General features: G+C 44.0%; 1 protein-coding gene across 9 annotated transcripts in view; it reads left to right on the top strand.

Annotated features, from left to right (window-relative positions):
• The window catches only part of TNIP3 (TNFAIP3 interacting protein 3), a 70,773-nt gene that overhangs the window by 14,061 nt on the left and 30,561 nt on the right, over positions 1-26,151 (top strand). For 5 of the 9 annotated variants that reach the window (XM_054202779.1, XM_054202780.1, XM_054202785.1 and 2 more), the window contains 2 exons: positions 8,766-8,851; positions 18,027-18,159. In XM_054202779.1, coding sequence (XP_054058754.1) covers positions 8,766-8,851; positions 18,027-18,159 — 219 coding nt within the window. Of the gene's footprint in view, positions 1-506; positions 522-2,313; positions 2,329-8,765; positions 8,852-18,026; positions 18,160-26,151 lie in introns of those variants that run through there. The other 4 variants (XM_054202781.1, XM_054202782.1, XM_054202786.1 and 1 more) reach the window with 3 other exon arrangements.

Here is a 26,151-nt window from a genome sequence, read left to right as displayed (position 1 = left end):
TGTAGGGAAACCTTTAGAATAAATTCTTGTTAAAATGCATTCCTAGAAATGGGTCTCTGACCGATCTGCCCCTTACAGTAAATTATTCTACTTTTAGATTAATATTGAGGTTCTATACCTTTTGAGTTGAGGCAACTTTTCCACCGGGCTAGACCGCTGCTTTTCCCACAGAGTGGCTTTTGCTGGTGCGTGGGTGTACCATTGTGTCACTGTTCCACGGTAACGTGAAGAACGAGAGGGAATCCTCTGTGGTCTCTTACAAGCAGTGCTTTCAAGTAGATCTGTGGGGGCTGTGTTGTTTTTTTTTTTTTTTTGAGAGAGAGATGAATATGCTCTCAACGTTAGAATGACTTTAAGAAAGGGGGTTCCCTAAGCCTGGTGTGTAGGTTAAACCTTGAGAGAGAGAGAGAGATATATATATGACTCCAAACCACTTAGTTCTCATTTGATTCAGAGAGCCTGTATTGAGACTAGTACGCCCTAACCCAGCAGCACAGAGACGAACATCTTCCCTAAATACGGTGAGTAACTTCTGCGTTCATTTGGAGCTCCTGTCAGCGGGTCTCTGCCTAGCCTCACGATGGAGTCATGTGCTTCTTTTCCCTTGTCATCTGCCAAAGAGACCTCGAATCCCAGCCCTGATATTTTGCGAGGGTTTGGGTTTTTTTTTTTTTTCCAAGTGACTTTTTAATTTCTTCATCATTTTTATATAGAGTAGCTATAGCAGAATTCATTGGCTTTCTTTTCTTGCACAAAGCTGGACGATGAAAGGTACAGGAATAGTGAAGGATTATTGCCGTGTACAGCATTAAGGCTATGTCAAGCAGTTATTTTGGGGTAAATCTAGTGATATAAAGATTCAGTGCACTTGTACTGCGTTTGACCCACGCTTCTTCCTTGGATAATGCTTCTGCTGAGACCTTTGGAAGTTTTACCTGTTCCGTAGAGTTTGGGACGTTCCCTGTGCTGCTGACCCTGACCGGAGCAGGGACAGGATTCCCTTAACTGGGTCTGTCATTAGGAGATGGACCCTTTCTCCACATTTACTACAAATTGTTTTCTATAATCTACACAGCGTTTGAGGGTGGGCTAGGACCCTGGGCTAGGTGGTGGGGGTTTTTTTGCTTGACTTGTGGGTGTAAATTGGCATTAAAGCTGCATCTCAGAAAAAGTTTTGATGGATTCCACCCCTGAGTAAGGAATGCTTGGTGCCACAGTATTATAGATTTCAAGTGTTATGTTTCGGATTAAGAAGTATCAATGAGGTGAGCTATGAGGACTAGTGAGATGAGGTTCACGGAGAGGGAGAAGAAAACAAATGTGTGTGGTTTTTCTCCTCCTTGTTTTAATTACTTCTTTGAGAAAGACTTTAAAAGCTGTAGTACTTCTCTCCATTGTCGTGGGAAGCAACCCTTCTGTTTTCAGAACCAGTGGTGGTTGCTGCCAGAGGGCACACGTACCTGTTGTGCTAGGGCAGCTGTAAGAACTCCAGACCCCTCTACCTTCCCCCTCTCCAAATTAAGCAAAAGTTCTCGAAACACCTGTGAGGATTACAAAATACCCCCAGCAAACCATTCAGAAGCCTGGAGAAAGAGAGCTCCTTAAAGGGTCGTCTTCCTTATGCTGCCAGCGGAGTCCTAATTTCTAGCCCCCCCCCACCCCGCCCCCTTCGGATTTTGAAGCTTGGCTGGAGAGTACGATATTTAGATAAAACAGAGCTGCATTCCTCATCTAAATCAGATCCTTCTTGCTGTTAAACTTTGGTTCTTGTACTTGCACAGCTTTTTGTAGGTAGGTCTGCCTGTATCTTGAATTCTTTTCTCGCAGCCTCGCTTCCTTCCCAGCCACGTGGGCCCCGTACTTGGAACGGTCTCTTTTCTTTTACTCTGCTACCTCTTCATACTGCAGAGACTCAATTCCAAAGCCATCATCATCCTAAATCTTTTCTCTCTTGGCTTGGATTGCACAAGAAATTTCCATCGTTTCTCTTTGCTATCACAACATCACGGTTTCACTGTAGCAAGCTCCCCATTAAAAATTGTTCAGAAAAAACCATTATGGGCACTATCAATGAGTTATTAATCTTGCTTTTTATCCTGCAGCATTTTTCCTTCTGTAGTTTATCTCTTAGAAAGTTTCCCGTCTACTTTGGCTGTGAATGAATAATAAAGAACCATTTTTTTTTTTTTTTTTTTTTTTTTACTGCAGAATTTGAAGCTGGCATTTAACAAAATACCCAAGTACTTCCTTCTCCTCTTGCCCACCTCCAAGTAATTTGTCAGGCTGATAAAAGTTGAATACAGATCATGAGCAAATACCATTGGAAAGGTTCGTGCAGTGCAATTCCATGGTATGTGCCTAGTTTGCAGGTGTTTTTCTGAAGATCTGTATCCTTGGCAGGTTTATGTATATTTGACAGCTCTGTGATTGCTTTGATGAATGAATTTTAAACAAACCAAAGATGTTTACTGTTGAGGACTTTATTTTATCAACGTATTTTATATATCGTTGGAGCTAACTTGTATTCTATTTAACACAGCGTTGCTTTCGCAGAATTTGCATACAATAGGTACGTTCAAAGCGTCATTGGCTTTGCCCCCAGACCTGTGTACGCTAATTGGCTTCAGTCAAACCTAATATTTTCCAGTGAAGAAAAGCTCTCTTCTAAATGTGTAAAAAAGGAGTCCACGTGCAGTATCTGAAAATCAGCGACAGCCTGCGTTTAAAATTTCGAAGGGGCTCAAATAACCCTTTCAAACCATGGAAAAATGTTGGGATATTCTTTAGGTGACGTTTTTGGTTGTCATCATACATCTTCTAGCAACTTCTTAATATGTCGTAAAGCTCCCCAAAACAGAAAAATGTTAAATCCTCCCCACCCCCAAACTTATAACCTTATAATAATCAGAGGCAGGTATTTTAGGGTTTTTTTTTGTGGCCTCCGCTGATGGGAGAGAGAAGGTGACTACAGGAACCCAAAGAAGTACTGAGGGTGTTTTGAGGTACACCGTGTGTGGCTCTGATGGCTTGATGATACTTATGACTTCCTCTGGTCACTTCTTAGGCGACTCTTTTGCACGTCGGAAGTGTAGTCGTGATATTTTTGGCACTGAACTTATGCTTTGTAGTCTTTCAAATTATCTTGTATGCTTTAAACTCATCTGTGCAAATGTCTGTGTGGAATGACTGATGTGGTGAGCTCAAATGAAGAAGTCCGTGTCACCTGAGCCCTGGGCATGACTGTGGTTGCTTTTTGGTAATGTTTGTGCCACCGATTTCTACTTGAAGAAGGGATTTATACTCATTGGGGAATAATTCTTTCACTTTTAGATGTAGTGCTCGAGATCGTCACCCCAAAGATGCGTAGAAATTAAGCGAACCGATTTCCAAACGGAGAAATATGCCTGAAAATTGGTTTTATCTCTGTTTTACTTTAAGAAAAAAAAAAAAGTGATATCTTGATTTTTAACAAGGCCACGTAGTTTAAAACGGTGTTTTGTACCCACCCCTTAAACTGGTTTGTGTGTGTCAACGGAAGCGTTTTCACCCACCCAGTGTCGGAGGACCAGCGCTCGTAAGACCAAAGATGTATAAAGCAGGCACTGTCTATCTGTGCGGAGTCACCCTGCTACATCCTGTACAACAAAGCAAATGCAGAGATTACGCTGCGCACTTTCCGTTCCTGGACCGGCGCCAAAGAACCCGTGGTGCAGAGCCTCTCCAGAGTCCCATCTGCTCTACGCCGAAAGCCAGGCCTTCAGTTTTGGGTCGAAATAGCGTGTTCAGCCTTTAATTGGCTCATTCCTCGGTCTGGTCCACTTCAGGGGGTTCCTGGTGGTTTGGGGTTTAATTTACTTCAGTTGCTGCGTAATTTGAGATGACCTCAAGGCACGTCAATAGATTGCTTATCAAGTTGTGGATATCACAGCTTCGGGGGAGGGCATCTGTGAATTAAGTTCTTTGGGGTGATCGCTGTTCTGAATCTACTGTTGCCCTAACCGAGGAGAAATGTGCTTAATAGCGAGATCAGTTTTAAGTATCGGGCATTAAATCTTCCTGCATCACACAGGGCAGGTCCCAGTTTCACTTTAGCCGAATGAAATCGGGCAAGACAGAGCTGAGGGATCTAACTACTCCTTATTTTGGTGGGGGGGGGAGGAATCAAGCTTCAGATTTTAAGTTTTGGTTAGAAACCGTCTAATATAGAAGTTTCGGCACTTTATCAGGAAATAACGGGGGGAGGAGAGAACTGGCGGCTCTTGCCGTATTTGCCTGTGGCTTTTTCTCGTGCTGCATTTACATGGCTGAAGTGGCGTTTTCAGTGAAGAGCATTGCAGGCAAAAAGCAGACAGACATCTCGTGCAACGGCTGGTCCAAGGCTGGCTGCACCGCACGCTAGTGCTATTACGAGCACCAAACCTGGGAATGCCGAGGTCGGAGGAGATCACAGAAACGTTACGTGTCTGACTTCTTAAGGGGGGGGGGGGGGGGGAACACCAAAAAATCTTGACGGCTTTAGCCATGTTTCAGATCAGTGAGTGTTGCTTAGGACCTTGCGGCGGCGCGCTCTCCCCTCATTCATCGAATGCTCTTTTATTTCTTTGGTTGCTCTTCCCTTTTGATCGCATTTACAGTAACAACCCGTTTCTCCCTCCCACTCCTCCTACACAACAGCCACACGCAGACAGCGTATAACCTGCCGGCTTGTTGATCAACAGCGTTTATGATTATAGATGTTCCACTTTGTTTCAGGGCTATTTTGCAATACGGGTAATACTTAAATGAGGTAAGTTTACTCAGCCTGGCCGTGACGGACCCTGAATCTTTCACAGCGCAAAAAATGGGTATCACTGAAAGGGTAATTTGTTAGCGGGTTTATTCCTTGTGGATAATTTGCTAGTATGTACTTCGTTTATTTGGCATACGATCTGTTTTTTGCTCCCTCCACTGTGGCAATAATGTCCATTTACGGTGGTGGTCTGTAAAATTGAATCACTGAGCCCACCTAGGCGGGAAAAACAAAACCAAACTCTCCTTTCCCTTCTCTGCCTCTTTTAGGCTGGCTCATTTCTGACGCTCATTTTACATTACGTTCGCACAAAATACTGCTTTGGCGCAACTGAAGAAGCAGCGAATTACTGAGCAGGTTGGGGGAACGTGAGCAAAGGTTTGGGAAAGTAGGATGCTCTTAAGTTAGAACTAGACTTGGAGAACGAAAAAGAGAATGGAGCAAGAGCATTGCGGGGTTTAACATTTACAATACAGACGCTCGCGCAATGCATTTTGGATAACATTTTGAAACTCCGGTGTCATGAGTGCCTGTCTGGCTGTGACCGTTTTTATAATTAAGATTTCATTAGAATTAGTGAGTCTTCTTGTCATCTTGAACGGTGTATTTTTTTTTTTTTTTCTCTCCAGACATGTTTTTGGTATGTGAAAAACTTATTTGTTCTCAATGCAAATCAATACTCCAACCAAAAAGTGCTTTTTCGGCCTATTCGGGTATATCTAGGAAGCACTTGGGGCGTGGAGCACTGATAAATTTGGTGGGTGAGCACCAATTAAATTTTGCAGGCTTTTCCCCAAGCATTTTCAGTTATTGCAAGCCCCCATGAATCTGTGAGTGAGTTTGCTCCTGTTTTACTTCAGGGTGTTCCTGTTCTTAAAAGCCTTGATAGAAAGCAGAAAACTTATGTAATTCTGAGCAATCCTTTACGTGACCGTTATAACCCCCTATTTTCTACAGAGCCTTAATTCTTTGAAGTAGCTGAATTTTATCCATCTTGGCTTCAATTTCTCTGATCTAATAAAAACCTACATACGGCATTAAATTGCCTCTTATCGCTGTAAAAACTCACAGTCGTTTTAATAACAAACACTCGCACATGGCACAATAACCCAGTTGTACCTTTTCCGTTCAGATTCGTAACTGTAGCTTTAGATTTAGCACAACTCGTGCTGCCAACACAAGTCGGACTCATTGCAGTAAGTTTTTTGCTTGTGAAGAATAAAAAATGGGTTAAAAAATAATAGTAGTAATAATAGAGAAAAATATATATACGCACATAAAGCCTTTTAGAAGTAACATGCTTTTCCAAAAAAAAAAAAAAAACAACCATGAGAAATGAAAAGCAAGCGTGACTCTGCATCAACAGCCCCTTGTGCATCAATAGTTTGGGAAACGGTGGGTGCAAAGGTAAGCAGGTGGCGATGCGGCTTTGCTGGCGGTAACCTGACCAGGCTCGGCTGGGTGGATTGTGCCATCTGTCACAGCTGATAACTTCTTACAACTTTTTCCCCGTATCTTGGGCTGGATAGGTGAGGGTGGGTGGGTGGTGGGTGTACTCCGATGCTACTGAGACGAAAACGGCTTCTGAGAGCTGGGCTGGCTTGTGGAGACACGTTAAACCAAGGCGCCCAGCGCTGAGGGACGTGCCGCACAATCTGCGTATGACTAAGAGTCAGGAGATCCATACGACGGACCTCGTTGAGCCACAGGGGGAGGGGACCCCCCCCTCCACCACCTCCACCCCAGCAGATGTTAGGACTTCTAGAGAACTGCTTGTTTATGCTGTCCGGCTGTGCAGCTGGGCCAGGCGGTGATTCAGGAATTGTCGGCTTTTGCAGCTCCTTTCCGTGCATTTCCCCGGCTTGGCAGGGCAGGGCAGGGCCACAGAGAACCCGGAGCACCCGCTACGCAGGGAGTGTGCAGCACCCCTTCCCTGTGGGCCCCCCGAATCTGCCTCACCATCCTGTCCCCGCAGAACCAGGAAGTGACACGTCTGATAAAGAAATACCTTTTTCTGTGTTCTTCGCTGCTTTTTGTTTGTTTGTTTTTCTTGTCAGTTTTTTTGGAACTTTGCTTCTTGCATGAATTGTACCGACATAGGTATCTTCAGCGGCCTGTTTTTCAGCGCACGCCTGTTCTCAGCGCATCGGCAAATGCATCTGAAGCTGCTGAAATGTCTAAGGCCAGTGGGATGAATTAGAGATGGAGTAGCAGTCTGAGTTCTGTGGGGTTTGTTTCGTTTTGTTTTTTTTTTTTTCTTTTTTTAAATTCAGACAAGCATGGTCGTATTTCGCTTAGTCATTTTGTTTTATTTTTTTTTGTTGTTTCAGTGGTGGTAGGGAGTGTTCATACTAGACGAACATTTTTCAAATCTTACGTTTTTAAGCTAGATACCTAAAAGTCAAGTTTTAGGCACTCCAAAATAAGGATTAATTCTCATTAGTATCCCGTGTCTGCAGCTCCCATTGAAATCAGATTAATATAGCTTTCCATACTTCAACAGGTTTTTGTTATAATTAAACAGACACTCATAAAGCTCAGACAAGCTGGAATCAAGTTTCATATGAAACTGAATTGACATTTTTTTCTTAATAGGATCCTTGTAATTAGTGATTACCAGATGCATTTAAAATGTGTGAAATGCCTGCAGGAATGGGAATTAAGAAGGGGGGAGGGATGCCAAACACTTCAGATCTTCTCCTGGCAACCTTTCATGTTAAATTTCTGCTCTGCACATAGATGAAGCAGCATGGTTTCTATAAAATGTTCGTCTGTGGTTTCACATTAAGTTGATGTTACCAATAAAGAGAGTGACTCGTAATTGAAAACTTACTTGCTTATAAATAGCAGGTTTCCATCATGATGGCTCCCCGCTTTATTTGAGTGGTCAAGTTGCTGTCCTTAATGTAGGTGTTATGAAACCTGCCAGTTTTCTAATTCCAGCAACTATCATAACGCTATTGTTTGTCATTTTGATCTAAAGTGAAGAATAAGCCTTCTGGGCTCCCTTTCTGATGAACTAGAGGTGTCCCACGTAGCCTGAAGAAACCTACCCGGGACTCTTACCAGCCTGCGTCACAGGAGCAGAATGACTCCTCTGGATGAGGTGGCCTGGGCTCACTCTTTGTGCCATCTGTTCTCCCACTTGTGATGGAGAGGTGGTGGTACCTCATAAAATTGGGGGGGGGAAAAAAAAAAAAAACCCAACACCCCAAAAAACTTGCTTTTTTCCCTCTTTGGAATTGTCATCCAAAAGGGAATATCTGCATGTGGACTGCTTAGTGTTATCCTGGTGCGTCTCCTTTTCCCGAGGAGGGGTGGGTTTTTTCTACTGTCCTATCTCTTTGGAAATGCACTGCTGGACAGTAGCTGGCCCTGACCAGAGGGAAACTTGTTAGAAGCTTGTATAGTTCTTGAACACCACGCTTGTCCACAATAACTCACACACGGCTCCTTTTCTTTTCTCTCCACGTGATCTAGATCAGATCCATAACTCAAATTCTCTTAAATTTGGCGCAGTAGTTTTACCGGACGCTTCCGTGAAGCGTATGAATTTTCTGGTCAACGTGAGGACATGCTTGAACTATAAAGTCTTTAAGGTAGTTGATTCTTTTAGGATGACTAACAAAAGCCCTTTTTGGAACGCTTCCAGCGTTCCCATGACTGCTGGCAGCTTTGCTCCTTGGGTAGATTCTTGCCACCCCAGCCAGAGACTGTTATTGCTCCTGCCCTTGCCAACTGTCCCTGGTGGAGTGGTGGACTGAAGGGAGGATGATGCTGGGAAGGAGGAAGTAGATTCCTGCCTTGCTTTGTGGCAAGCATTCATGGTATGTGAAGACGACAGAAACGCAGGCAAGACATGGTTGCCTCTTCTCATTGTAATCATGTACTTAATTTTTTTTCTTCCTAGATTGTTAGGCTTTTTTATTTCCCCTTAATGTCTGCTTTTTTTTTTTCCCCTCCCTGTTTCTAATAGATTCACTGTGAGCAGCTGAAAAGGAAGAATAAAGGTGCAGAGGAGCATCTAGAATTGTGCCCCCATCAGCGTGTTGAGATGGAAAGGTATTAACTATCATAATTTTATGTAGAAAAATTTGTTTTATTTTTATTTTTTAAAGAGTAATTTACATATTGGAAATATATAGTTGAGTGTTTCCTACATATGTCAATCAATTTATCTTCCAGACCACCTGGGTTAATGCTTTTTTTTCTGCTTTAATCTCTCCTGTGGAGATCTGTGTTGGTTGTTTAAATGTGAAACTTGGCACTTTTCTGTATTGAGATGAGCAAAATCATAGAGTACAGCGTCGGTTGGAAGGGACCTCTGGAGGGCATCTGGACTGACCTGCTCAAAGCAGGGCTAGTTAGGCCAGGTTCCTCAGGGCCTGCTTAGGTGAATCTCAAATATCTCCAAGCACGGAGACTTCACAACCTCTTTGGGCACCCGCTTCTTCACAAACTAATATTAATTCTACTGATAATGGCAGTAAGAGAGGCTGTACTGTAGGATATAGAGATAGAGATAAAGAGGTCACATTATGACTACAACCTCTGATGAGGCTGTGATGATGGCAAAGCCTTTCGAAGGCTGTCAGTGAGTAATAAGGAGCTTTAAGAAAATTCACAGTGCTGAGTACTTCGGCGAATGCTGCTGTATTCAACAAGATAACCTCCGGCCAAAAAAGAAAATGAAATAAAATTTTGAGGTAGCCAAGAACGATTCAAAGGTAGCTTATATCAAGATATAGATAGCGTACGGATTTGAGAGAGAGATGAAAAGAAAAAAACTGTTTTAATGTAACCGTAGGTTGTTTGGGGAAGCTTAAGAAGTAATACCCTAGCCTTTTTTCTTCCTGTAAGACACATTTTTCCCCAGGTTAGTTTATTGCGAAATCACTGGATTCGAAATCCCTCGTGGACTGGGGTTTCCCATTTATTCAAGACGCTGTGAGCTGCTGCCAGCATCGTTTGAGTCCAGCCCCCGCTCTGTGAAGGGAGTGAGGCGCCAGGTTCCTGTCTGGGGATGGCAGCCCCGGTAAAACCACGTGCCAATTGCCGGCGGTTCGAGCCCTGGCCCCGTGCCGCAGCCAGCCGTGCAGTGAGCTGCCTGCACCTCTGCCTCTCGGCTCGGATGCCTAACAGCTACCACAGGCAAAGAATTGGCTTGACTTAACGGAGCTGGTTATCCTCCGTTGGCTACCGCATGTTAAATTTCCTGGCCGCGTTTCCAAATGGTGTTCATCTCTTTGTTCTGCTGGCGCCGCTAGTAGATCGCTGAAGCTATCTCAGGTCTGTATGGGAGACACTGACCCAAATGAATCACGGATTCGTTTTCCTCCAAGGGTGCAGCCCAGCTGTAAGCCTGGGTCAGTAAAGCGTTGGTGACGCATCCACCCTCTGGCCAAGGCTCAACTAGGAGGCAAAATGGGCTGTGTGTGGGTCTCGTTCTGTGTGCGGTGATGCCAGATTTGGCAAAAAGGAAAAATTAGTGGTGCAAAGCACCCGTTAAAAATGTCAACTGTGTCATTGCATCAGAATCTCAGCTTTCCGCAGAAATGAGTACGCGTAAGTTCTGAATAGACTCATGGTGCGCAAGGCATAGCTGTGGGGCGAGCAGCCGGTCCAGGAAGGGCTGTGGGAGGAGGACCATTTCAAAAAGGTGCCTTCTGAAGCTAGGAGAGCGTCCTAAAAAGGGGTGCAAGCTTTTCTAGCTATCGGTCTTCATTAGAAAAAGAGCAAGTACCTGAAAACATCTAGATTTGTCTCCCTTCTCGGTTTTTAACTCAGATTTCAGTTCTTGCAACACTTTCCTGCCATCTCCCACCCCCTTTCTGCGTGCGTGCTTTTCAGTGGGGGGATTTGTCTGCTCAGAAAGCACACGCCACTCGGTGGTTCTCTCGGCCGAGCTTTCCATTTGATTGATTTTCGTGGCAAAACTTCAGTTCCCTTTCCACGAGTGATCCGCATGCAGCTGCCCAAGCCCTGGGTGATGAGTCTGGGTGACAGTGCTCCATTTACTGCTTCTCCAGAGAGAAGTCGTCTCCACAGCCGTCCGTAACTCGCTCGTGGCTGATTTAAAGCCTGAGAAAGCTGGTGAAAATAATTTAATTGGCTTTCCTGAGGTCTGAACTCAGACCAAAAGCTGTCCATCGGGAAGAAATTCGATTATGGTCTTGGTGGTCTAATTAAGTAGGAGATCCAAGTGAAAGGGGAACGATGTTATTTTCCTGACGTGCAGGCTGCGTAGGGTACAGAAGTGAGGAGGCAGCGTTGAAATCCCGTCCCAAAAGACAGGAACCTCCAGGCACGGCGGGGAGCAGCACCGCGCGATAAGTCATGTGCCATTTAATGTGAACCAGCTAATTGTCATCTTCTTGCCCGTTGCGTATTTGTTGAGGGGAATAGTCAAAGGCCGGGAGACACCCAAGTGCCTCAATGTCCGTAGCTTTATGTCTCTTTTCACTGAGACAGGACAGGTTATAGGTGCGGCTTCAGTTAATCACTGGGCCTTTTTTTTTTTTTTTTGTCTTTTTGACTAATTTTCGGAGAAACCAGATGTCTTTCCATTAAGAGCACGCACCTCTTTTGTTGTTGTGATTTGTGTAATTCTTGAAATTAAGCAAAACTATTAAAGAATAATTGTTTCTGTTCCCATTAACAGCACACAACTTCTCCAGATGTGGCATTTGACAGCCAAACAGCTGCTGGCTATTAAATGTGCCTTAAAAGCTCCATTCCTTTGTCGTAAAGGGAACAGAAGTGTAGGGACGTTTATGGGGTGATAGGCAGATGTTTTGGCTACATCAGATTCAAGCGAAAGTTTAAGTGGTTTCTTGGCTATAGGCGCGGCGTGTCCGTGTTTTAACCCCTCTCGTACACCTCGCCTCATGGAGCTCTCTTCTTTGGGACTGGACTGAGATTATTAGATTATTTCTAATCTCACACTCGCCTCCCAAGCGACGGGGCCAGCGTTTTTTTCGCGCCATCCGGGACGCCTCGCTCCGAAGACAAGGCAGTTCTTCTGCGAGGGAGGCAGATCTCAGCTGCTGCTGCTGGCTGGCTTTCCAGCTAGGCTTTTGAAATGCTGGGTGAATTTTTTTTTTTGGTGACGCTCGAGTGAGTTAAAAAAATTAAGTTGCAAAGGATTTGAAAGAATGTGTTGCATTCTTTTTTTTTTTTTTTTAAAGCTTTCTTTTTTAAGCATATCCTCATAATCGTCAAAGGCAGGTGTTCTTTTTGTTTGTCCCGGCACTTGTACCCTTTATGCCCAATAAACTCTTTTTTTTTTTTTATAGTGGTACGTGTGAGGTGGAATGTTGAACTAGCGTAGATCCATTTCAAGAGACCTGGTTTAAATCCCCGAGCCTCAACTCTGAACCGAGATCCGCACGCTGGGTGCTGAGTACTGGAATAGCATCACCCATCTTTAGGGAGCAGCACCATATTGTAATTATTTTCTATCAGCGCAGGATCTACTTGACTTGTAAGAGTTCACGAGGCCGCAAAGGTGTTTGGTTTTTTTTTTTGGTAACAAAAGTCATTTTGTTTTCTTGGCAAAATTTTCTTCTTCCCGTTGCTTGTTGGACCGCGGAAATTCTTTGTTGTTTAGTCTTAACTGGATAAGATTTTTGTATAAAAATCCCTATGTGTTTATATGAAAAAAAAAAAATCTAAAAATTCTACAAAACTGAATTAAAAGAGCAAAAAAACATGTAAAATCATGTGGAATGTAAAATAGGCTAGTTCTACAGATAAACTGTCGTTTTTAAGAAGTATTCGCCTAATTGTATTCCTGTTTTAAGTCTGTTTCTAGTATAAATTAGGCTAAATATTCCATAATCCAGGCCTCATTTTCTCCCGTATTCTAAAGGCCTTTTTTTCTGAAATGAAGTGCCTTATCATAAATAGGGGAAAAATTAGCTAAAACAGTTTGCCTTGAAATTTGCCACATTTTTTAATTTATCCCAGCCAGTTCATGCTCCATAATTCATAGGCAGAAATGTATTTCTTTCCATGGATCCGCTCCTGAAGGTTTAGCCAAGCAAGAATCCTACATCCCAAATGCCCACCCAAGGGGATGAAGCATGTGTTTAACCCCTAGACTCTGGAATTCATTTCCCGTCAAAATATGGCTCCGTGGTATTGGCGTCTGGCTGTAAATCCTGGGTTTAAAACCTTTTTTTTTTTTCTTTTCCTTTTTTATTGTTTATGGTGTGTATTTGTGCTTTCAGCCATCACAGGAGAATGACCCCAGCACATCAGCCTTGAAATTATTATTTCAAATAGAGTTATATGCCTTCGGTATTAATATTTGGCAATAAATGCCTTGGGAGATGATGTAGGTAAATCCGTTGTTGCCACGTAACTGCCGTTAGTAATAATGCCGGTTTCCAGTGAAAACCAGGGAGAGCCAAGAGCTCGCAAACAGTGCCAGCCGCAGATGGGACTCTGCATGGGGCTTGTACCTGGCTATTTGATAAACGTGTATTTCTCGGCCATCAATCGATGCTGCTACAAGCCCAAAGCATGTGGCTCATCAACAGAGCTTGGGGCAGACCGTCCGGAGCTGAACTGGTGGCTGCTCCGTTATGAAAGCGTGTGTTAGCCGGAGTTGTTCCATCTTCTGCTGCTTCTCCCGACAGGATAAGGCAGCCTGCGTTGGGGTGCCCTTGACTCCATTAGAAGCCACTGATGTCCGCATCTCGCACTTCCTTTCTGGGGCCATCATATTCTGATTTCCGTGACGGTTTTGGGCCAAATATAGGTTTTGCTCTGTCTCAGTTACATGCATAATTAAATCAAATTCCCTGCACGCGTACAACCGGCACTTCGCTGCCTAACCCTGTGAGGACGGACAGACCAGCATGGTTTATTTAGCCGGGTGGCACCGACCTGCGTAGGAATTTCAGTTCCATTCACGTACTGGGCACGATTTTTGTTCTGGCTCCTGCCTATCTGAAAAACTGAATTGCTGTAAAAAGTATGCGACCGTTTCTAAACAATTAATTACAAAAAGCCGATAAAGCCGAGAAATTGAAACAGCGCAAAGATGTATCGTAGAGCAACAACTGAAAGGCATTTTAAAGGCAGGTGGGTGAATATGTGGGAGAAATGAAAATACCTCTCACGTGGCGCGCAGTTAGTCTCTAGCAATGAAATCCTGCGTGGATATGGCAGGTTGCAAACCAAACAAAACAGCCCTAACTTCTTATCCTTGGAGGACACGGCCAGAAGAATATTGGCTACTACTTTTCAGATACGACGTGGGAATTATGAGTAAGGTCGGGTTCTCTCCTTTTCCTGCAAGCTGCTAAAACTTATGCTGGGAGACCAGCTTCCTTCGTTGTCTCTGTGGCTTCTGCTTCTGTGTGAAGGGACTTAATTTTCCCAGAAAAGGAAATTTAGCGACTAACTCAACGTTTACAAAAAGGAGTTAATATTCTGATCTTTTATTGGCTTCTGCATTAATCATAACATGCTACGTAAGTAGGATGAGTTGTGTATTTTTCGCATCTCCGTATACTTCAGAAAGGTTTTGCACATAGAAGGGATATAATTCCTCCCATACGACCACAGGAAAATGCTTTTAATATTCTCTGGTGATGGATTTTACAAGACATAAAAAACCTATTTCTCCCAAATTTGAATGGACTTCATTTTTCTGTGGGTATTTTTTTTTTTTTTTCTAACAAATTGCCTATTTGCACAATTTAATTATTAAACCCCAAAATACCTAATTTTAGAAAACTTGTTGTCAACCGCCTGGAACAGTAAGGATATTAATGGTGTGGAAACATACCTGTGAACTTCACAAAACCAAAAGCGGTTTTGGAAAAAAAATTGCTTTCTGCAGAAGCTGATTGCCATGTGCCCTCTAGAGCTCACCAGGGAAAGCTCAGGTAACCACCAAGAACGGTGGTTTTGGGGAGTAGCTCCCCGTCACCAGTCTCTTGAAGACATATGCAAGCGCTCGGATCATCTGTGTGCTCAGAAAGTCTGGGCTCTAAAATGGATCTATACACCAGCTATGATTAACGTTTTACATCACTATGTATATATCCTTCCAGTTACCAAAGCGGCTAACATTACAATACAGATAAACGGAGTAATAGTTTCTGTTCAGAAGACGTTAGTCTAAAAACTAAGGGAAAACTAAACGGAGTGAGAAGTCCAGTCAATTGAGGAATTTTCAGACCTCCGTTGACGATGTCAAAACACGTAGATATTACAGAGCAGCAATTAGTTCGTAGGGATTTGCGTCTTTTGCGGTTCCCTTTCTGTTACCCAGGCACAGTCGGTCCCTGCTCTTGCCCAGGTGCTCCTAAGCCTGGAAAGGAGAATGCGGGGATGCAGGGTGGGAGCAGCCAGAGGTGAGCATCACTTACAGCCATGGCGTAAGACAAACTGCAGGCAGCAGAGCAGAGGAATGAACGCTTCCTGGCTGAAAAGAGATATTTAAAGCCAACCCACCATCTTTGTAGGGTATTTCCCAGCTTGATTCATGCTCTGATCTCAGGAGGCTGTGGTCACACATCTCCTCTCACTGTGGCTGAACCGGCAGCAGAGATGAGTGCCACCAGCCTAAATACTTGCTGCTGCGCTCCTGCCGGAGAATCGCTGCCCATCTTTTACCATCCTCAGGACCACGCCTAGACATTGCTCCTTTATTCTGAACAGTTGTTTTACTCTAAGCTGCTTTGTTTTACTAAAAAAAGAGTTTAAGGAAACCCTGACCGTTTTAAGCCGAGCCGGGTGAGTGGGTTGTGCTGGCGGTTGGGGAGAGCAATTTGCAGTAGAGAGGTAGCGAAGGGGGAAAGCGGCTGGGGCTGTAGGGGAGTTAAACTCTTCGGCTGGCTTTGCCGCAGCTGGAGCAGGGTGCGCGACTGCAAGCCCGGGCAGTAAAGCAAAACACCCTTTACCAGAAGCCACACGTAGCCCGGAGCCTTTTCTCTCAGCCAAGCAGTAACCTGGTTGCTCGACTGACCTCACGCGGGAGGTGTGTGGAGCAACGAAAGAGGAGAGCAACTAGCTTACCTTTGGTTGGTTGCCTAAGCACAGATAAAAGCAAAAAAAAAAAAAAATAAAAAAAGAGAAGATTTGGAAGCTCAGTCTGAAAATATTGGCTTGTGGTTTTAGCAGTTCTGTCCTGAATCTCTCAATAACTGCTCAGTAACATTTCGCCTCGCTTTTTACTTGACCCCTCTCCCTTCTTTTTGCCACATTTCCAGGGCTCTAAGGAGGCTGCAACAATAATTTCTCCCTCGCTACGTAAATATAATCTCATGCACTTTTCCTAGGACCGCATGATGAGTGACTGCTTCTGTGCTGCAGCTTTTTAATCCTTCCAAGCATCCTCAAAAGCACCGAACGCTCTGCACAGCGAATATCCAATTCTGTTACGCAGAGCGGTCTTAGGCTGGGTCAGGCATGGGAGTCCGAGTTGAGCTCAAGATGCTGTTTATAAGTGCACTTGAGAGAAAAGGGGTGTTGCTGCTTATGGTGCGAAGTTTGCGTTATGTAGTTGATTAAAAACGAAGGCTCTTAAGCAGAGCGCTTGGTCCCGCTGCCGCCTGAGGTTCACTGCCTGGGACCTTAGCGCAGAATCACTTAAAAAAAGAAAAAGTGGCACCCGTGCTGGTCTATCCAGGATTTGGCAATATTTAGTGAGCTGGAAAAGGGCTGGATTTCTTTCACCGGGTTTGTTGGTTTCCTTCTGTAGTTTTCTTCGCGAGGTGTTCTAGTGCTTCAGGACCTTCCAGTGCTAAAACCTCCTCGTCTTGGTTCCTCGTGTCAAAGTCCTATTTCCCTATGCCATAAGGTCTACCTCTTGAAACGCACCCAAGTTATCTTGTTTCTGCCATGAAACTTTTTTTTTTGGGGGGCGGGGGCAGGCAGGCTTCGGGGCAACTCTGAAACTGCCATGGAATTCCAGCTTGGCCAACTACTAGGTGGCAAGTCAGAAAAAAAGCTCCTGAGTTTTACTTGTCCTTGTTTGCCACCATCGGTATTTTATTGTAGTACCCCTACAAGTAACGTTGCGGTTATGCTTAATGAAGGCATTTCTGTTAGAGCCTCTGTGCGGTAAATATCAAGCATAAAATGAATGATTTTATGTTATCAGCGTGAAATTTGCTACGCTTATTTACTCTTAGGATTAGGACAGATGGGTTGGTTTGTTGGGTAATTTTATCGATGGCCCTTCCAAAAAGTTTCCTCAGAACCTGCCGTGCAGTCCCTGTGGATTGCTTATCTAAGCTGCAACAAGTATGAGTGACAAATTCTCGTGCTTTCGGGTTTTCTGGTAGTTGAAATGAAGACTTTAGTATTTTCTGCCTAAATCGAGAGGTGATCTTGCTGTAAGAGGTCGGTAATGCTTTTGGGCCTTGCAGTTTGCTTCCTGGTCATGCATTACTTATACATGTGAGTTGGTTTAAGCCGATTAGGAAACGAAGGTCTGAGCTTTCAAAAGGCACGAGTATTTCTTGAAAACTTGGGTTGGATCTAGGGGCTTTTTTGGGGGGTTTGTTTTAATTATGCCTCAGTCCGTTCTCTGGAAGTCGCGTTCCACCATTGTCGTGCGTCAAGTAAATCAGCCCTAAACGCTAGTTAGTTCGGCAAATTTGGAGCGAGTCTTGTGTGTCCTTAGCAGAGAGAATGAAAGAAGCGGATTTTCCCACCAAATGAATATCATCTTAGTGTTCCCAACAGAGCAATTTTTACAAGATATGGATGTTTTTAAAAGGAACTTTCAGGAAGTATAAAATGCACCTCGACGTATCTATTATGAAGTGTTAGAGCAAATAAAGCGTGCCATCAAAAAACTTTGTGAACTGAGCACCTAATTTTGGAGTTCAATTTAACCATTTCAGTTGCATGGTCGTTAAAGTTGAATATAAAATTCTTGAAACGGTGGGTGGGTGGGGTTGAGGGCAAACGACAGTCTTCATATAATCCCCCAAAGGGTCAACTTGGATTTTGTAGACGCAAGGTAGTAAAATTCCTAAAGAGCGCTTGTTTAAAGATTTTAAGTGAGTGAATTTCTGTCACAGAGGACTTAGAGATCGCCTGTGTGACACTGCTGTAGCGCTCTCTGATGGTGTACCAGGGAGTAAGGGGGCAGGAGCTCCATGCAGGACTAGCTCTGCTGTCTGCCTTGTCACGTTCAAAAGACAAATTTACATTCCCTGCGCTTCAAGTTTCGCTGTACAGTTTAACGTTGCGATTTCTTTCTGAGCAGGTGCGAAAGTGAAGAGCTTGATGCTGAAATAAGGAACCTGATAGAGAAGAATAACACTTACCAGTCGCAGGAGGACCCTGAACCTATTGCCCAAGAGAGTCCCAATGCTCAGAGCACTTCATGTTCCCTTAAGGTAAACGCAGTCTGCTTTTGCAATGTTTATCTGCCAGGAAGGAACATTCAGGGGATGTTCCCCGGGTGACTTGATTATGCATGAAAACTTTTTGACTTCTGAAATGATGCAATGAATTTGCTACACAATAGTTGGTTGTTTTTTTTTTTTTTCTGGTACGGCTACTTTCTGGTATGAGGAAGACTGAGCGAGAAGCTGTGTTTTAGAGTGCTTTCAAAGGTTGACTAAATCCACTGATTATCCAACGGGCCACCCTCTGTAGCCAGATGTGCCTGTTGAATAACGCAGGTCCACAAAACTGTATACCCCAAGAGCACTGACATTTTCGTTGCTGCTTTTGGTAGTTCTGCTTTAACTGAGGTGTGGGGGACAAAGAGCTTTGGGAGTGTCAGAAGGGCTTTTAGATAAACAGGAAGAAAGGAGAAGAAAAACGGCGATTCAAACCCACACTTCTGTGGTACTACAAAGAGAAAATCTTAAGCCACCTGCTAAGCTGGTCGCCTTTGCTTGCAGCGAAGCAGCGGTTAACAAGCATGACAGAAACTTGTTCTAGGTTTCCCTCTCTCGGTTTCCCTCCTCTGCGCTGAAATAGCAAGCTGCTTTTTATCGGGCAATAGGAAGGACAAAAGGAAATGCCTGTGTTCTGCAAACTGGGAAAGGGAGGAGTGAGAGGAGTGACGAATGCCATCCACCTGCAAGGGACGTGACATGCTTACCTGCCTGTGTGACTCCGCCGCGAGGCGGAGGGGGAGGAAAGCTCCGAAGGCTGTGCCCCGACGCTTGATGCAGGAAACTGAGGAGGAGGTAAAAGGAGAGATGACTCTCGTCTATGAAAGCCGAAATTACACAGAGCTCCTTTCACGTGTAAACCACCATCTCCAAAATGACTCATGACCTCGGGGCATGAAACTGAGCGGAGCCTAAAGAGATGCCCCAGGGTCAGAGCGGTGGGATTAGAAACGGTGAGAGAGAGAAGCCACGGGAAGGAAGGGGGATTCCCAGCCTCAGGGCAGGAATAAGCGCTGCGAAACAGAAGTCAGTGCAGAATCAAGCAGCACCGAGCTACGAAACTATAGGGCCGGAGAGCAAGCCACAAATGGCCTGTGGAAACGCCTGGTCCCCCGTGTGAGCCTCTCACCAACGGACGGGGATGTAGGAAAGGATCTGGTGGATGTGGGAAGGAAAAAGAAAGGATGTGCTCACCTCAACGGTTTCCGTAGGGTGCTTCAGCGCTCCATGTAGAATACCGTGGCAGTATTTCATCTGCAGTGCTTTTACGCCTTTTGCATTTATAGCGCTTGTTTGCCCTTGAAAGATCCGTGTGTGTGGTTTGCATAGCTTAAAGGAGAAATACTTCTGCCCTAGAAATATACTGGCTATATTTTATTTATGCTTGTAAGTAAGTCGAACAGCGTTTCCCTTGGCTGGTTATTGACTTGGACTTCAAGTGAGTGACAGCTGTGATGAGAAGCTCCAACAACCTCAGCATGCGATGCTAGGAGTACCTGTATCGGACCGTGTGTTTTGGAAAATGACGTAATATTTTTAACAAACCTACTATATGCTTTCGAGTTACAAAGGTTATAAAATAGTATTAAAAAAAAACCCCATAAAATGCCAGTTCATGAAATTGAATGCTGATTTAGACTTGGAAAGAGGATAAAATTCTCTATTTAGGAATTGGGAAAAACTGAATAATGAAACAAAAGTGTACCCTTCCCTATAGTGTTGGTCATTCACTAGGAAGTTCTTTGGCAGAGCCAGCAAGTCATTTTTATTCTGTAACCTTTTTTTTTTCTGGAGTGACGAATGTAAATTGCACACTGCAAAATGGCATTTCCTTCTGAGCTTAAATCACTTTCGAGACGGTTATCTGGAAACGTCTGTAAACAAATGCCCTTTTTCACCAGGATTTTGTTTCCATAAAGACATATAATATTATCGTGGTTTTACAGGCAAATATTTGAGAGAGAGCAAACGCGGGTCTGCAGAATGGACTAATCCTGAGCGCGTCCTTCGTCCTACGATTCTTTTATCCGTAGTAGTTTAATTGCAGCTTGTCACGATGCTGTGTTCCCCGCGCCGGGAGAGGGGAAAGAGCCAGGAGATTAGAGAAACATCCTTACGGGCAGGTCACAGCAATTAGAGCCCGTTGGTGTACTTGAGTCCCTGCCACCCACCTACGGTTTATTGGTCTAATCTAAGGGGTGTGAGTGCCTGCGTCCCTCTACGTAGCTTGTCTAGGTGAGCGAACCGTCTGGGGGTTTTTAAGTGTTAAGCTGAAATGACAGGCGAGACGTTTGTGTGGAGTCGTCATTTTAACACTGATTTAAGCTCTTCTCAGTTTATGTTCGCTTTTGCTAGAGCCATTGACCGAAAAAGGCAAACATACGATGCTTCCCCTCTTAAACGTTTTACTGATTAGAACAACTGATAATTTCTAATGCACATCTACGGATCTGTTCCCCCTGTCTTCTGTAACATCGCTTACTGCTGCGATGTGGAGCAGGACTTTATGTAATTGAGAAGGATTGCGAGCTCCAGTCCTGCAGAGGCCAGCATCTGTGACAACGCCTGTCCTCGAGACGTGCCTCGGGAAGGAAAGGGACCCTTGTTCTATTTTCTACAGAGGGGGGGAAATCGAGGCCAAAAGGATCAAGAAATCTGCTATTTTAATATAAGAAATCAAAGACAGGCGTTTCTTATCACGCAGAAAAGCATTTTCTCGTTTCAAATTTAAGTATAAAGCTGATGACGTTCAACTGGCATAAGCTAGACTAAATATTACGCGTCAAAATACAAATATTACTAAAAAGTACTCGTGCAGAGTGTTTGCAGGACGTTTAGGGCCTCATCAAGATTTTACACCCAAGAAGGGTGTGTTTTGGAGGCAGTGAGGGCGGATAAAGCTGTCGAATAGGAAGGGAGGAATAGCAACCAAAATAAGTAGCTTTCTACGTCTTGCTCTAATTTTATGTGCTTCCCCCATATTAAGGCACAAATTTACATCTGCACGTATTTTTCTGTCGGAGCAAGCGCAAAAGGTTGATGCTGACATGCAGACTTGAGGGAAAATCCCTTTCTAGCACGCGTCTCTGGGTGAAGCGCACGGACCAGGTTTAGACAGGAAGAGGTAGATTCTTCTGCGTTGGTTGGGTTTTTTTGGTTTGTTTGGTTGTTTTTTGTTTTTTTTTTCCCCGAGTATATCTAGCCCGTTTTGTCGTCATCAAGGAAAGATTCACTTTTTCTTGAATCAAGCCTTTTAATGGTTCTTGGTTTCGCTGCAGTTACTGAACAGACAGAGTTTTCGGAAGTGTTGAGTGGCTTTCGTTATCTTAATTTGTGAGTGCCTATTTTGTAGTCCTTTAACAGGAGCCTTTCCCAGAATAAAGATCCAGCACGCTGAAAATGAGAACTTTTATCTTCTTGTGATGCTGATGCTTGTGAGAGAGTTCAGTGTTGGCCACAGCTCCGAGGCTTTGATTTTGCTCCCATTGCAAGCGTCCCGAAGATGACTAAAAGGCTTTTACGCTCAGAAAGGTCAGGTCTTCCTAGAATACAAACTAAAATAATTCTGAATTTTTAAACAGGGAGACTACCCCCCCACACACAACCTCGAAGCTACTACTAATGACAGAATATCATAGAAATAGAATAGAAATTAATAAAAGGCTTCTATGCGGTTCAGCCCACTTTGCCTTCGCGGCTGGGGTTGTGTGCTGCCGCCTGGGAGTTAACTTGGTGCATTTCTGATGGGCAGCAATCCCTGCCCGGTCCCATTTGCTTCCCGGGAAGCTTTTTCCACACCTCGTAGCCGACACGCTTCTTCCTGCTCCTCACAGCAGTCTCTCAACAGGAGCTTCTGGCTCCCAGCTCCCTGCCAGGCGTTCCTGGCAGCCATGCTCCGAAGTACCTGAAACTTTTTTTTTTTTTTTTTAATTCTCCCTGAGTGTGCTCAAATTGATGGCCGTAAAAGAGAGGATGTTTCCCAGTTGGCCCCAAGACAGCTGTGAACAAAAATGAAAGAGAACTCTGGTACCACCTGTCGTAACGATCAGAGCTTGCCTGATGAGTTCTGAAAAACACATGGCCAATCCTCTTCTGTCGCCGTTGCCTCTAGCGTGGACAAAAATCATAAATGGCGAGGATGTTTCTTCGTAGGCTTAGTTTGTGAGTATGAACGGAGAGGAAAAAAGGAGTGTGAAGAGTGGGAGAAAGTTGAGTCTTGCTAAGAATTCGTGCTGATTAAGAGAATTTAAATGTCTTAAATGAAAACTCACAGACGTTAACAGAAGGCTTCAGACTATTAGGCAAACCTGCTCGCTATGACATTTTCTTCATACATTTAATCACGTTTGGATCAGTCACTGTAAAAGAGAGAGCAGCGAAAGCCAAGGGCTCATGTGGACGTTAAGGAAGCATTTTTATAATACACAGAGAAAAGAAATTATCAACCATCCTTCTGGGAGGAGCCAGATCTGATCAGCTCGCCAAAGACAGAAAACGATCACTCTTGTTGTATTAATTTCATTTTCTTAAGCTACCGAACTTCGCTTGCTCTTCCAGAGAGCAGACTCTACTCTGTTTCTCTCCTTTGTTTTCCACGTTTACCCGAAAGATGCTTAAACGTAAAGAAAAGTTTGTTTACGTTTAGCGGTGGCTGACGCTACAGTTACAGGTCGCAGCCCAGCAGCAGCGGTAATGGCGTTTGGTTTCCTCGCTTGGGATGGATGGGTAGAAGGAACGTGCGAAGGAAGTAACTTCCTGGAGAGAGAGTGGAAGTAGAAGTAAGGGCTTAGAAATGGATGAAAAGAGAACGTAAGTTACTAACGCTCTTGCTCTAGAACGTGAGGTGGACCCCAGCTAGGTGAAGGCCCGTATGTCTGTGTATTTTAGGGAGGCTATAAACAGTAACGCAGCTTTGTCCGCCGCAGACTCTGATGTGGTTTTACACGTGTTTATGGAGAAATCAGAGGCAGTTATACTGTAAGAGGTTGCCAAGTGTGTATTTCTCCCCTCGGAGACTGTTCCCTGCAGTCGTGTTTTCTCATGAGCTTTTTTTTTTTTTTTGTTCAGTGTAACCGGTAAATGCCATGACACAGACTGACTTGCTCATTTAAAGAGGAAGAGATTAAATAATATGGGAAATTAATGCTCCTGCAAGCAATTAGATAGGGATTTATAAAACTTGCTGACCGGTTTGTCACTGCCGTTACATCACGTTTAGCAAGTCTTGATTTTGCACGTTAGCGGCACACCACGGTAAAATCTGATTATTTTTTTTTTTTAGTTGTCTGTGGCAAGAGAGTGACACCACCTAGCAAACATACGCGGCCTTGCCTTTGGACAACGCTGCTAAGTCTGAGTTTTCTTCAAAGTTTACTTGCCTGGCTTTTTGTGCAGACCTGTTCCCGCTTCGTAGCCGCCCTCTTCAGCTGTCGTTTTTGCTTCCTGTGGAGTTCCCTGTGGCTGCGTAGCACGGGGACGAATTTTCCTCCAAAATCTTTAGTTGGTCTGGTTACGTTTTGCAGGCTTGAAAATTTTAGCAGCCTTTTGAACGTCTGCTTGGATCTGTAAACAGTTTTTTAGGTTTGCGGCTGCATTTACAGTCTGGCCTTAAACTGCAATTCTCCTGGCAATTTAAAACTGCGTATTTGATTCAATAGCTTCAAATCAAGTATAAATGCCTTAAAAATAGTTTTCTCTTTTTGACTTCTGAAGTCTGATAGTTGTAAAAAAAAAAAAAAAAAAAAAAAAAAAAGAGTCCGCCTTTCAAGGATTTTTATATATCTCAGGCTTCTGAAGTGCTGCTGCACAACTAAGCGGCTCTTCGTTGTGTGGCAGTAGAGTGATAAACAAGTGTGCTGTCTTTATCTCCACAATACCAAAGAAAATGAATGTTGTCATCTCCTTGTCTTTCTTTTCAGTGCTATTAACTGTTCTCACAGAGAGAGGCAACAATTCTGCTTCAACCCCTCCCAGTTTTTGCTGGAAGAGCGCCACCGCCTCTGAAGAGCTTGAGCTTTTGTTCCCTACTCGTTGACGTTTTCTCTGTTCGTATAGATTTCAGACATGCTCTTTTTTCCAATAAACCGTGCTGTTCTTACGTGGCAATCAGTACAGAAAGGCGCTTGTGAGGGAAGGAGCAAGGAACCTGTCTTCCACCGAGCTGCTGGCCCAGCTGAGCCGCATGTTGTTACCCTCGAGACGTATTTCCTATCAAATCTCTTAAAAGGCAATTTGGCTTTAGGCATGGTGCGAAGGGGCATCAGCGTTGGCTGTACGAGTGCTAAGCTTGCCTAGCTAGGCACTGCAAAGTACTTCATCTCATTTCTAGTCCGTCACATTTTGTATAAAAACCCTGAAAATAACCCTGAAAATATAAATAACCCTGAAAAGGAAGAGCTAAAAGGGTCCCTCCTCTTCTGCAGGCGGATAAAAATCTATAGGACAGTACCAGGCCAGCGCAAGGTGGCGGGACGTTGTGAGAAGGCAATAAATAATTGCCGTTTGTGCCGTTTTGTGTCTAGTGACAGTACCCTCTCCTTCAGCAGCTGACTCTTGACTCTTTGTGCACCCGAACTTCGGTAGAGTCAGGACACATGGTTACGCAGCGACAGCCTGCTAGTGGATGCTGCAGACGTGGCTGTGCCAGGCAGACGGAGAGACCGTGGGTGAAAGGCGACATCATCGTTCTCTGATGTGGCGCTAACGTCTGGGCGACCTCTAGCATTCAGTTGGCCTGTTTCCCTGTGTGTATAATAGGGTTATTGCCTGCTTCCACAAAGAGCTTTGAAGTCATTAGGTGTAAGCCTTGGTTTGCTCAAAGACTGGTTTTGGTATAGGTACAAGATGAAATTCTTTAATTTTCTAATGGGTTGGATGACTCCGATGTATAATGTAAAATGTCTTTATTAAAATAACATTTAGGTTTTAATTTCTCTCTCTATACCCCACGAGTTTTCCAGCCGCTCAACAAACCAGGAAAAAATAAAAAGAACTACAGGGTAGGGAGGATATATTTCATATGCAAATATTATAAAGCAGGAGCTTTCTTCCAAATTGTGGTTTGTGTCTTGCAAAAGAGGAGTTGCTTAGTCACACGTTATGAATGAGAGATCTGGAATGTGGCTGTTAAGTTACAGCATTTCCCAGGATTACTTTACTTTGTCTAAATCCTTTTTTTGGAAATCGAATGAACTCCCACGGAGTTATATTATTTTATGTCAAATTTGACAGGCTAGCTTTCATTCATTCCCTTCTTTGAAAAGGAAATAAGCAACCTCTGCCCCCGCTGAAAACGCCTCAGATCCAGGGATCTTTCCACAATAAGGAAAACGATTTTTTCTTTCATGCTTCCTTCTCAAATCCATCATTATTCCGAATTCCAAGACTGAAGATGACAATACTTTGCGCTTTTCCGTTTTGTCCTGGCTTCGTGTGTGAAGTCTGTGGAAGCTTTTTCCTTGCTAGTCTTTCCTGTGACTTTGGCTCGGTAAGGTTAACCTCTTTTTCCAAACTCAAAACTAAGACGCAAGTTTGAAGTATTGGGTCCATTGAGTACTCAAGTGAAAACTTGAGTAGCTTGAAGCTAGATCCATGCTTACGTAAGGTGAGTACTAGAACTGCAAATACGCCGCCCTTTGGAGAAGAATAGCACCACCTGTCATTCTTCAACTTTGTGTAGCTTTTCTTCGGGGAAAGTAAATCAATTTTCCCGTTACGGTTTTCCCCTAAACGCCGTGGGGTTCGTGTAGGTGCACTCTTCCCCGTAGCTGTTAACAGCTATTACTCCTTCGTAAGCATGACTCGCTAATTTTTCGATCGTGATAGTTCACGCTGTCGTAGTGTCACTGAATACTTGTCGTACTTACGTAAGTCCCTTGTTACAATTGGGAGCAGGGATAGAAAACCCTGTCCTCTTATTTACTGAAAAAACATAACCTTCCTTCCCTTACACATGCAACTTCCTCTCTCGGGGCCAGTCGATTG

The sequence above is a fragment of the Rissa tridactyla genome, chromosome 5 (assembly GCF_028500815.1).
Source record: "Rissa tridactyla isolate bRisTri1 chromosome 5, bRisTri1.patW.cur.20221130, whole genome shotgun sequence".
NCBI lineage: Eukaryota > Metazoa > Chordata > Aves > Charadriiformes > Laridae > Rissa > Rissa tridactyla.
Note: the sequence above shows the minus strand (reverse complement) of the source record. Positions and strands in the feature narration are given on the sequence as shown.